Here is a 13,625-nt window from a genome sequence, read left to right as displayed (position 1 = left end):
GTTTTTCTTCTATGAAACAATACATGCATCCAATAAGCTATCAGCAAATCCATATAGGTAAAAGAGATGGAGAGGAATTTTGTTAGGGTCTTTGAGAGGAGGAAATGGCACCAATGTCTGACATTCTTCTGTGTTGAAGGAGGCTGGGATGTGCACATAGGGATTCGGGGTAAATAAATATACCATCTTCGTGGAAAGACACCACACAAACACATTCAAGACCATCCTCTCTCTTCCATTCTATCAATGCAATGTCATGTGACTTCAATAGATTAAATATCAATCCAGCCCTGTGGTCCACAAATCTGTCCACAAATCTTTAACACAAATCTGTGATAAAAATGACATATTAGAGCATATTTACAGTAGCAGTTCATTTCATGGTAGGTCTACTGTTCAAGTTTCACCTGTAACTGTCATAGCTACTGTCGTTGAGGTCAGTCACGCTGTGAAACCTCTCCAAAGCAGAGGAGATGCTGGCATATCAATCTACAGTCAACTATACTGTATGTCATCCACTGGATAAATTAAAAACCTGCTCAATACGTTACTGACATATTTCCCTTTTATCTTTTTCACAGATATCAGAACATCTTGTGTCCTTTATAAATAAGCTAGTTTAGTCCTCAGCAATGATCAAAAACCCAAAAAAGTTCCATGCGCTGAATCATCTCTCTCTCAAGGAGGTCCTCTTGTCATTGTACGTTTCTCTACAGTGAAGAGCCAGCTCTTGGCCAATCACAGGCTTCTGGGAGTGCAGGTCTGGTCAGCATTGATCCAGGAAGCACTCTCTCTGGTCGGGGACGATGAAGCAGTCCTTATGGTCGGTCATGCCGAAGCTCTCCCGTCGGTCAGATATGATGAAGGTCTCGATGGGGTTGATGACCACCATGCTGTCCTTCTCCTGCCCTGCGGTGGCCTCCACCTCAACGTACGCAGGGTTCCCTGAGCCACGACGGAACTTCATCTTTATAGCTGGCCACTGGGCGGGACGCCGCTGAGGGAATGAAGGGATGAAGGAATTAACTGATGAATGGATGGACGGAAGAAACTTTGGATAATGAATGGATGAATGAATATGTGAATGATTGACGCATTTCATTCATTCATTCATTATTGTGTCACCTCTGACCCGATACCTCAACTCAAAGACCTCAACCTCATCTTCACACATACACTGTAGATGTATTTTAGATGTTAGCAGTAGGGGGCGCTCTGTTCACCTCTATGAAGAAGAGGCTGGCGCTTGAGGTCGGGTGGTTGTACATGTACACAGTGAGGAGGACAGCTGCTCCCATGGCGACCATCACCAGGACGATCCCCACTAGAAGACCAGTCTGCACTCGAACTTCGCTCTGCTCTTCTGTGCTGTTGTCCACTTCAGCAGCTAGACAGGGAGTCAATGTATTATTGTATTATTAGTTTGATTGATCTTTTCATATAAGAAGCTATACTAAAACATTGAGCTGCTAGATTTGACATCATACATTTATATTAATTCCATGGAACAACTTACGTGTGCTTTCTCTAATATGCAGTGACATCTTTGTATCATCTGAAAAAGCAGTTTGACAAAAGTATCCAGTAAATTGTCTGGTGAACATTTGCACTTATCTGTCAGATAAGACTGATAGGTTTTATCACTAAAAATCTGTCTCCAATGTCTAATAAAAGACAATGATGAATCCTGACTGGACCATAACAGTAAGTCACCTAATGAAGACCACAGCAAGCCAAACACTACACTGTAGTTTCACACTACAGCCCATTGCTGCTAATCTGAACCCAACACTGACCCATTTGGCCTAACTCAGTGTATGACATAAACAGACAGACATCAAGAGGCCTGATTCAGTGAGTGAGGACAGTATGTAGTATTTGTCATTGCGTTGTATAAGATGCACAATAATCTGACAGCAAGCTGGGAAATATCTAAAGGCTTGACCCTCCTAACGTCCAAGGGTACCATGCATAGCTTCACAGGATTCACAGTCCCTGTGTCAGTTATGTGTCTGATGTTAGACTGGGCAACAAGCAATAACAACAAGCACTTCAAATTCTCCTGATCAAAGGAGTGCAGAGTTCAAGTGCTGCAAGCTTTCTCATTGAAGTTCTGCCTCCGCCAGCCTTCCCTGTGCAGTGGAGTACTCACCCTTAGTTGGACTGCTGCTGGAAGAGAGAGTGGTGGAGAGGGTTGTTCTGGTTGTAGTTGTGGTGGTGGTGGTGGTGGTGGTGGTAGAGGTGGTTGTTGTGGTTGTTGTTGTTGTTGTTGTTGTTGTTGTTGTTGTGGGGATGGAGGTGGTGGTCCGATGTGTCTTCTGGCCTACTGTTGTTGTGGCAACTGGAGTGGTTGTATGAGGGTAGTTGTAAGGTGTGGTATTTGTGGTGTTAACAATTTTGTTACAGCTCGGGGACTTGCCCTGCAAAATCGAGACAGCATTAGTTTGAGGGGGAACAAAAGAATTATCTAAAAATAAGTACGATATAAATCCTGATGATTTTTCCATGTTTTCTGATGCAGTGCAATGCGCATTACTATTGATGTTGAACTATACAGATGATCGAGTATATACTGTATGCCAGCACCTCCTCAAGACAGCCCTGGTCCACCCAATCCTGTCGATTCCTGTCAAAACCACTCGAGCACCTGACAAGGAAAGAGCAATCACTATAAGCACATTACTTATTTCAAATTACCATGTTCACTTGTGAAATTAGGCTCTAAAAGGGAGAAATCAAATTGTGAATGAATTCCCAAGGTTAAGGAAGACAAATGCTTCAGACTGCTGTGATGCAATCAAACTATCGAGCAAAATTGAATGGTTGGCCGTGACAAATTACAAAGCCTCAGTCCATTCTGTTCCACAATTGCATTCTACCCTCAAAGTGAAATAGGCAGTTGTCTTCATTCAATTATTGACAGCGGCAGTATGGGTAGGAGGCAATTGGTACATCAATCAACCTCTATCGCAGAGGGACAAAGGGAGGACCACTTTGCATACTTAATCTACATCGGGAATGAATCTGTCTCCATGTTGATGTAGGATTGATAGGAAATGATGCATGGTCTCTGCCGATCCATTATAATGAGGCCAGTGGAACTTGACGGGCCTGGTTCCAATATGTTTGAGACAATAGTGGAACTTGACGGGCCTGGTTCCAATATGTTTGAGACAATAGTGGAACTTGACGGGCCTGGTTCCAATATGTTTGAGACAATAGTGGAACTTGACGGGCCTGGTTCCAATATGTTTGAGACAATAGTGGAACTTGTCCAGAACTGTCACGTGCCTTTTACCTCTGCAGCCGGCTGCACCAGCTGCAATTGAAGCCGATATGAGATGCAACACAAGGACCGCAGCTTGAGAACTGGAGACACGCTGAGAGAAGAGGAGGGAATAGAGGGAGGAGGAGAGGAGCCGGAGAAAAGAAGAGATGGTTAGAAAGGGGGAGCATAGGGGGGAGACTGGCGATTAGCATCTACTGTCCAATAATGAATTGAAATAAAGCAATGAAAAGAGCAGGGAAGAGTTTGACTTACTGGGGAGGGGTAGCATCTCCACGGCTGTATAGCTGGAGATCTTGGACTTCAGGATGTCCACTTTGTGATACTCATAAATAGTTCTCCTGCGAACATCTGGGACCAGGCAGACAAGGTGGCTCTTGAGTTTTCCCAGTAAAACATCAACATATGGTAACATTCAGATGTTCTAAAGCCTTACTTTAAAGTCCTCCTACTGTACATCGTGGAAACAAGCTGCTACGGTACTCACTGGGTATCTGCTCAATCTCATGCAGCACCACAAACGCGTCTGACAGGCCCACTTTGACAGGGTGATGCACAGCACTGATCTCACTGATGTCAATGGGAACCTAAACAAAACAGGAGACGGTGAGAGCTACATTAATGCAACCTTGTTCAGCCCCAGCTGTCTCTAATTCTCTATAATACCAGGTACCAGTTGCTGGAAATATCTGGAAATATCTACTGATACAGTGTGGTTAATATAGGTTAATAGTTATAGTTGGGAGTTGTTTACTTATCAGAAGAGGAAGATGAAGATGAGAATCACCTCTTTGTAGGCGAAGACGATCCTTCCATCGCTGTGCAGTGTGGCCTGGAAGGTGAAGGTGCCCTGGTTGAAACTGTCCTGGAGGGGAACATTGTCCCACTGGACCACCAACGCTGTGCCTGGCAGACAGAGACAGAGAGTAATATTGCACACTCAGTGATTAATAAAATGCTAATAAAGCAGATGTGATTTGGAATCATGTGATCGTGATGATTACAGCCATGCCTGGGGCATGTAAACTCAAGTGTAGTGACACTGAGGATATCCTGTTAGTCTAATGGTAGACATTTGGGTCTTCCACGCAGGAGACCTGGGTTTGAACCCCTTCTGTCACCCTATGATGAACACACTCAACATAACACAGCGGCCTCTGTTTTTGCCCTCTCTGTCTTACCGTTGTCAAAGTAGATGATGGTGGAGTCCCTGGACACGCTGAGGTCAAAGTTGGCCATGAGGGGTGCGATGTACTGAGTAGCCGTCAGCATCCTGTGGATGACATCTCCTGTGTAGATGAAACCTGGTGGAGAGCATCACACACACACACACACACACACACACACACACACACACACACACACACACACACACACACACATACAAACACATACACACACACATCTGTAAGATTTCTGTTTATCACTCATCTGGCAGTCTGACGACCTTAGTCTTACAGTAAATGTTTCTAACAGGAGGAGACTTCTGTTGACTTACCACCAGTTGCCACTGTGATTTCCCTCAGCACATGACCGTAGAAAGGGAAATCAAAGGAGAGAGTCACTCTCTGTAAGCAAAGAGACAGTATCAGTGAGAGACAAGCAAATCCACTAGTTACCATGAATGGTCAACGCATGTTGAGGAGCTAAACTGCTCCCTTCTCACCCCTTGTTTCCCCCCACCATGGCTTGCCCTAAGAGTCGTACCGCTGCTTGTCTGTGGGTGTTGGACAGGAGCCCATGGACCTTCTGCCTTCCATGCTCCATCTGTTCCATGTCCACCCACAGGTCTCTGCTGGCAGAATCCCCAGGCCCGTATATTTTGGATGTGTAGTAGCTATGATCCATGTCCTGCAGTAAAAAAAAACCCACTGATGTTGAAGTGCATTCAACATAAAAATATAATATGAATGAATAATGAAATGATGGTTGCTAATACTAGTCAATAATACTAGTCAGCTGTTCCTTATTTGTAAAACAGCTACAAACATTGTTTAGACCAGTTAAATTGCTTAAAAGACAAAAGGTCATAGGTCACAGCTGTGATTTCTACCTCAATCTGGGTGCTGTCATGTCCCTCCTCGGTCAGGTCAGGAGACTCCTCAGCATCCTGGTCACCTTCCCGGTAGTGGCCACGCTTGTCACTGGCCCAGCTGGGGGCCACAAGCTTGGGGCCGAGGCTGGGCCTGGGCAGCCACCTCCTCCACCTGTGTCTGGACGAGGCCAGGTCCACAGGCACACTCTCCACTGGAGGGGGCGGAGTGGGAATCCCCTGCAGGTCTGCATAGGAGACCCCTGAGGAGAGCAGATGGGGCTTGTTTTGACATTTTGTACACTGTTTTGGTCTCTGTGTTTGAAAGAGCTGAAGTAATTGGATCATGAATCTGCCACGTTAGCGTCACAATAACACGTTGAATGTCCTCAGAAACAGGTTGAACAGAACTAATAAACCAATCGCTATGTGTCCACATGTGATGGACGCAAACAACATTCTAACCTCTTCCATTGGGGGCAAACAAAAAAGAGTCACCCCACCGTCCTGTTGCCAGTGACATCACGGCAGAGTGTTCCAAACTCTCTTTTTCGCAGGGGAGAGTGAAAGCATGCCTCACATTCTTCACACTAACAGGCCCTGCGATGGCATGGGGGCGGGCAGCAATGGAGGTAGGTAGGTGTGTGTCTACATTACAGAGAGTATGTCACACACAAAGTGTCCTTTTGGCTACCGGAGACTCTGAAGTGTTATTTAGGAGAGTCATATATAGACTATAACAGAACCTCCCCTCTTCCACTCGCGTTCCAATGTAATGGATGACAGGCTCCATCCAGGCAAGTCGTTTAAGGAACATGAGCGTTCACAAGATAGATTTTCTGAATAGCTTTAAGAAGCACGGTTGCATTCAAAGCAGTCATGTCTTCGTCTTTTAGATCCATGAGGAGTCGTAGAATTAACATTAGACAAAGATATCTTCATTTATCCATGCAAGACCCCTGTCATCATCAACTGCCATGACAAACACATGCACGTACAACCTTTTGGGATAGGGACTTGTGTGATAGCACACAGGGAACTCCATATACCATGCATGAAATTACCAAGTTACAATGTCATTATTACTGTGTTACTACACAGGGCGAACTTTAATGTGAAGTGTTACATTTTTCTTATAGTCAAAATTACTTGACTTACCATAAGCAGACAGCAGTTCCACAAGGCTTATTTGAACCTGGAAAACTATCAGCATTCCAGTGAAGAAGTTCACAGTGTTCACCATAGTCGGTTCCTGATGAATCTCCAGGATTCAGCCCTATGAGCACTATCAGAAAAGCACCCTATGTCCTCTCAAGCATTGCTTTCAAGTCATGTGCGCAAAACAGTTGTTTCTGGTTCCGAAGGGTTGTAGGCTATATTTCAAAACGATGGAGATTCCATTATTTTCGGACCCAAATAACGAGCAAGGTATGATGATGACAACTTGTTGCAACAAATACACAGTTAAAAAAATCTGAATTAGTTGCGTTAGCCTTATTACTGTCTGCGAATATCCAATTCAGAATAAATTAAAAACGAATTAATTTAATGTTACAAGATAAATTGTAGATTAGATTCACTTTGCAAAGCGTATTGTCTGTCTCTCGATCCTACCTTTCCTCTGTAATACCTGATGGAGTTTTGCTGTGGCGCTGCGCTGGGAGTGGGTTTTACGCGCGCCCTGTCGGTGAGTTCAGCTCAACCCACCCTGGATTTCGGACTTGCATACTATTGTGGGCCTTTTATTAGGACACGCAGTATACTGTATTATTAGCCTAATTGGTTCTGGTACCAAGAGCTTGGGGGTAGAAAACGATAATTCCTGGCAAAATGTAGCGTGGAGGTGTCTCGATGACTTCTCCGCTCTTTTATTTATTTGACCTCTTTCTGAAGTTATGTGGTAGTCACACCGTTCAACTGTGAAGTCACAACACTGATGTCTTGTCCGCTGATTCTTATCATCATGGGACCTTATGGATAACCCGTGGCTTTACAATATGATCCAACTCAATCATGAACATTGTGTAAATATGCCAGTTGTACAGTGCCATTTATGTATTTTAGTATTTTATTGTCCACACTCCTAATGACTGTATGGACAAGACAATCCCGATCAAGTTATGTCATTTTATGGAGAATATAATACCAATACTGTACATGGTAGCCTATAGTTTGAGTTGTGTGCTTGCATGCATGCTGCTGACTTCATTGTAAGAGCCAGTAAGTGCATTGCAGTTGTGGTAGTGAGATGTCTCCATCAGGGGAGGCTGGTATTCCTTATTCCATTCCATGCATTACAATGAGCCTGTCCTCAGATTTCTACATCCTCTAGCCTCCCCTGCTCTCCATACTGTAGCCTATAAGACTGTCCGTATGTCTGGACCATATGTGCTCACCTGCTTGGGAGCTGGTTCCTGTGAGAATCCAATGGATTAGATGAGTGTGACATGTCTCACATGGCTGAGAGGGCTGTCCAACCACAGTGTGTGTGTGTGTGTGTGTGTGTGTGTGTGTGTGTGTGTGTGTGTGTGTGTATGTGTGTGTGTGTGTGTGTGTTTGTGTGTGTGAAAGGACTGGCCGCGTTCAGGGTTTGTAAGGCAGATCCCATTACCAGTAACTGAGGACAACATTTGTTCCAATATATGTGTAAAAACAACTGCAAACACAGTGTTAAAGATGTATCTGAAAGACAACCCTAGAGTTTGTAGCCAACTCTGCTGTCCTGCTGACAGAGTACTCACGTGCAACATCTTGTCATAGCTATTGGGTACACCAATCACCTCCACAATGAATAGTAAAGAGTTGCCCAGGGTCATTGCCTCCAGGCCAATACACACAGTGGAAATACTGATAGGCCAACATAGATGACTCCTCGTTGAGCTGGGGGGAAATCCTTTTTCCAGACCACCCACAGTCAGCCAGACACATACTGTTACAGAGAGAGGATGTACTGTGTCACAATGTGATATGGAATGATTGGTAAAGACATCTAAGATATTCGAATCATGTGTCTGTGGGACATTTAGTAGGACCACTTGGTTTTATGGGGACCATGGAAAGCGTTTAAAAGCCTTAAAAAGCATGAAAGTCTGATGCCAGGCTGGAAATTTCAACCTCAAGGATCCTCTCAGTCTCAGTTGGAAATTGAATCAAAATACTTCATTTCTTCCAATTCCTCCAGTTGTAGGCTACATAAGATACACTTTGTCTACACATGTCCTGTCTCAGCTTTGATAGGATATATTCAATAAAATAATCTAAACATGGGCAACACACATAAACCTGTCAAGTTAATGGTGTTAATGAGTGCATCTAAATCATTGGAGTTTTTTTATTATCATCAAAAACTACAGCTCCCACAATGCATGCAGTTTTTTAAACGCCAACGTGACAGTCCGTTTCGTTTCCGCGTTGGGAAGTATCCAGGAACCGTCCCGCTCTACGATTTATAAAACATTGCCTCTCATTTCTGTGTAATATATTGATAACTGTTGCAACAATGAACTGCGAAGATATCAAGGCCATATTGTTTGATCTGGATAACACGCTCATTGACACATTTGGTGCCGGTGGAGTGGCCATACAAAAAGTGAGTTGACTAATGTACAGTCTTGGCTTCAGATACTGCAGCCTACTTTATACACTAAACCCAAAGAAACGTTCGATTTTACTTAACATTCTCGGGTATACACGTGCCACCATTGGTCTCGTCGAATTTCACTTTTATTATTATTTATTATTACTGTTATTATTATTCTTATATGTTTTTTTTAGCTTTATTATTGTGTGCTATCATGTTCAGATTCAATGACTTTCAAGTCTTGTCTCCCGTAGGTCAGTGAGCTGTTGAAGACCACACTGGGCCACGACGACCACTCTAGCATCAGTGACATTTGTGACGGGTTCAAAAGAAAGCTCCTCAGTGAGACCTTTGACCCTACAGGAGACAGAACTATAGACGAGGTCCGGATCGTGCACTGGGAGGAGAGCATCCAGAAGGCAGTGGGTGAGAGTCCCAAACGGCCCGCTACACTGGGGAGGGAGTGTTATTACCTGTGGAAGAACAGCCGTCTGGAGCAAATGACCATAACGCCCCCGGTACACATCCTGCTGACAGAGCTGAGGACCAGCCACAAATTGCTCCTGCTGACCAATGGAGAGACCCAGACGCAGAGGGAGAAGGTGGTGGCGGTGGGGTGCAAGGAGCTCTTTGATGCTGTCGTGGTGGGGGGAGAACATTCAGAGGAGAAGCCAGCAGTCTCCATATTCAGCCACTGCTTCAGCTTGCTGGGGGTGACGGCTCGGGACTGTGTGATGGTGGGAGACTCACTGGACACAGACATTCTCGGGGGCTTCAACGCAGGGGTACGTGCCACAGTGTGGATCAACAACAGGGGGGACTCTCTGCCTGAGGGAGCAGTCAAACCAGACTATACCATTCCCTCAGTGCTGGACTTACCTGGTGTTCTAGCCAATATGAAATGAGGCTCTACTATGAGTGGTGGAAAGGGGATCTCAACCAATCAAATGAAGAGTACTGTTGTCAATGAAGGCCTGGGACTCCTCATATTTAGAACCAACATACATGAAAATGAAAGTTAATATAATTTGATTGCAAATGTCGAATGACCTGCTTTTCTTACTGACTGAATCTTCAATGGTGATGAGTTAAAAGGGTGTCATGGCTAACTTGAATAATTTGTTTTATGAATAACAGCAACAGAATAGTTTTGTTTAAATTGTGTATTTCATTATTCATGATTCAATTTATAATTCATTTGCAGTATTCGTAGATACTTTCTGGTTGACTTTCTAGTCTGGTTGGTCTCTAGATGTCAGTACTCCTTGAATTTATTACCATATCACATGAATCAACAACATTCAGTCTCAAGGTTCAAGTACGCTGTACATGATGGTACAATCAGTGAGTCATATGGTAGTGATTGTAAATTACTGGGGGGGACATTAGTTCCTTCTGTTAGGTGTCTTTGGTAACATGAATTAACAAGAACTTGCTTCACGGACAACGTTTCAAAGCCTACTAGCAAGGCATCTGTGATGGGTTAAGGGTTTCTTGGTTTTCCTCCTACGGTACACTAAGCCGTGGCACGCAACAGAGATTGTCTTTCGTCTTTAATGGAAACAAATGCCCTGCCACAAAGTAGATGAGACTAACATCTTGTATGCTTCCCCCCACAGCCAGACATTGGGCCGCTTTACTGCTGTACTGTATCTCATTAATACTGTTTACACTGGAGAGCTTGGTCATTGAGAGAGGCAATTACTGTAATTCTCAAGAAGGAAAAAAATGAAAAAAGCCACCATTACATAGCAACAACCACTGAGAGGCCATTGTTGTTGTGAAACTGTAAGCAATCACTGCCATTTCTGTCTGAGGTGATACATTAGAAACAGATAGAGATGTGTTGTGTGTCTGCTGCAACAGCTATTGTGTGTCTGCTGCAACAGCTCCAACCCCAACAGAAGCCACAGGAAACATAATCATGGTTTGACTAGACTAAGCAACACACGTAACTGACATCCCACACTGCCAAGGGCTGGCTGTGTACACACACAAGTCTGGGACGTTTCTTCTGTATACCACACACTGTCGTATAACGTGCTGGTTTTACTTTGGGTATTATTTATTTATGTGGTACATATGTTTGTAATATACATATGGGTTTGGTGGTGTAAAGTCAAATGTCAGTGGGTTTGGTGGGGTGGTCAAATGTCAACATTTCAAAAGTTATTTGTGTTTTGTTATAATTCCAGACAAAGTGAATGTTTGTACTTGTGAACGTTGTTTTTTATTATGAAATACGCCTGTGTGATTATGTCTATGCAACGGTGAAGCCAAAGGGAAATTTCCACATTGCTTGGACGATAAAGTTTTTCTAATGTATTCTATTTTCTACCATCTTTAATGCACACCACACTGTACTAATTCATCAATCCTACAATACATCACCCTTCTCTCATGGCATCTCTGAACCATTCCCTTCCCATACACTCCCTACATTCCTGCAGTGCCTTTGACCTCTGGCCCTCCTGGTCTCTATCTGGCAGGGAGAACCACCCAGCCAGAGGAAGTCAGGGTGTTTACTACCACGTCCATGCTGGATCTGCCATCGCCTGGCTGGGGCCAGTCCCCTCTCCAGACCCCCGGGTGGCCTTTGTCTGCTTGGTACTGTAGTAATACTAATATTATATATGTATATATGCCATTTAGCTGACGCTTTTATCCAAAGCGACTTGGTGCCAGCAGGAATCAAACCCACAACCTAAGCGTTGTTAGCGCCATGATCTACCGACTGAGCCACAGAGGACCACTAATACTATTGTAACCTTTATTAATGGCAGGCCAAAGTCATCTACCAATATAAATGCATGATGAATGCTTAGTTCATGTACCAGAAATATAAAAAAATCAATAAACAAAATCAACATTTGACATAAATGTTTACAATGTAGCCTGACTTGATTATACACAAATGGGAATACAAACAAATATCTACAAATACGTGATCTATGGTTAATTGTTGGTAAATTACAATTTATTATATATGTTATATTTGTAATAATGCATGTCCTGCGCATATCACACAATGAATAAATAGAATTATGCGGCCTACAAATATAAGCCCTAAATGATGTACACATAATACAAATATACATGAAGCACTAACATCATGGATATGAACCTAAATGAATAGTTCTCACCATGTACATCATATGGATGTAGCATACTACAGTAGTACAGTACATATTCCCCATAATAAGCTTCACTTGACACTGTTGTACTGTAACTACTGCAGGGTGGTTGGCTATAAGCTGTCACATTTTTTGGAACCATTCCTCCTTGATAAAATGTTATTTTTTTTCTGCTGGAGTCTTTAAGCAGCAGTGGTATCCATTCCTGAGGCTGGAGGTCCATTAGAGGGATCATACAGGTTGTTGAAGAACGTCATGTCATCTTGTCCTACGTGTTCTGTACTCTAGAAAAGGATGTACAGTCTCAGGCAGAGTAAAATCTTAATGGCTATGATGGTGCCAACTATTTAGACGACTATTTACAGGAGAAAAACATTGATTTCATAATATCATTCAGAAATCTAACTAATCATTTATTTTACTTACTGTTTCTCTGTCAAACATATCAAAAACGTAATCTTTGTTCACCAATTCATTGTGAGTTTGTTTAGGTTGGCAGCTGTGGAGACATTGATACATTATCAATTATTTTCTCCATCACCATCACTGCATACATCAGAATAACCATTAGAAACAAACAAAAATATCATCATCATCATCATCATCAACAACATCATCATGAAAAACATCACTAAAAACATAATTAAGAGCTGCTTCATCATCATCATCATCATCATCATCATCGTCATCATCACGTACGTGATTAAATGTTTCCGAAGTACACAGAAGACTGCAGTGATGGTACATCCCAGCAGCAGAGTGAGACCCACTCCTAACCCCAGAGCCAGCGTATCTGCACATAGAGGAACCCCATGTGAGTGTGAAACAACACTAGTAGTACCAATGTCAATACCACCATCAAATTCCCATTCAACATTTTCTGCTGGAACACTGACTGTGGATGAATGAATTCAAGCTTGAATAGCTTGAAGAGCTCACAGAAGAGAGAGAGAGGGAGGCCTACCATCTGTTGCAGGAGGCTGAGTGGGGGACACACAAGGGCCCGGACGGACAGAGATGTCATCCAGAGCCATGTCCCAACCGGGACCACGGCCCTTCTGGTACACAAACACAAACTGTGGGGGATGAAGAGGTCAGGAAAGATACAGTACAATCTGGCAACAACTACACCACACATCTCATAAACATACAGTACACGCTGTGCTCTTTGCATGACAAATATAGTAAAAAGATGACGAAACACAAAGTAAAACCAGGAACAAAACATAGAGGAACAATGCTAACGTCTCCACATATGTATATAGTTATGGTTTTATATCTAGCGATAATTCTATGTCCGAAGGAAAGCGAATATCAATCTACCCTTCTCATTCGATGACCACAAGCGGACACTTTACCCAGAACGGCTCCTCATTGTCCACCGACACACTGTCCTCAAACCAGACATCCCCCTGATTGCCTGACTCTGTCCACAGTATGACCCCTGTATCATCTCCGCTGGCCTGCAGTTCCCTGTGTGTCCGGACCAGAGGAGAGAAAGACAGAGGGACTCATTCATTACACTGCGTTTTGTCAGCCTACTCCAAATGTCTGGTGCCATAAGGCCACATTATGTGTTTTCCACAATAAGAG

At 43.4% G+C, this 13,625-nt stretch overlaps 2 protein-coding genes across 2 annotated transcripts; one reads left to right on the top strand and one right to left on the bottom strand.

Moving 5' to 3' along the window:
* Positions 1-766: 766 nt before the first annotated feature.
* Positions 767-6,561, bottom strand: plxdc2a (plexin domain containing 2a; the record flags this gene model as incomplete). The annotated part of the gene is made up of 13 exons (XM_083690439.1): positions 767-997; positions 1,224-1,387; positions 2,405-2,420; positions 2,587-2,647; positions 3,299-3,380; positions 3,542-3,637; positions 3,774-3,873; positions 4,074-4,192; positions 4,468-4,590; positions 4,785-4,854; positions 4,994-5,137; positions 5,340-5,581; positions 6,477-6,561. The coding sequence occupies 13 exons, from the start codon at positions 6,559-6,561 to the stop codon at positions 767-769; spliced, it is 1,533 nt and encodes a 510-aa protein (XP_083546565.1).
* A 2,256-nt stretch (positions 6,562-8,817) lies between these two features.
* Positions 8,818-11,409, top strand: nanp (N-acetylneuraminic acid phosphatase; the record flags this gene model as incomplete). Its single annotated transcript, XM_083690100.1, has 2 exons — positions 8,818-8,907; positions 9,153-11,409. 2 exons carry the CDS (start codon positions 8,818-8,820, stop codon positions 9,801-9,803), a joined length of 741 nt encoding a protein of 246 aa, XP_083546226.1. The 3' UTR covers positions 9,804-11,409.
* Positions 11,410-13,625: the final 2,216 nt, after the last annotated feature.

The sequence above is a fragment of the Argentina silus genome, assembly GCF_951799395.1.
Source record: "Argentina silus genome assembly, chromosome: 18".
Taxonomy (NCBI): domain Eukaryota; kingdom Metazoa; phylum Chordata; class Actinopteri; order Argentiniformes; family Argentinidae; genus Argentina; species Argentina silus.
Note: the sequence above shows the minus strand (reverse complement) of the source record. Positions and strands in the feature narration are given on the sequence as shown.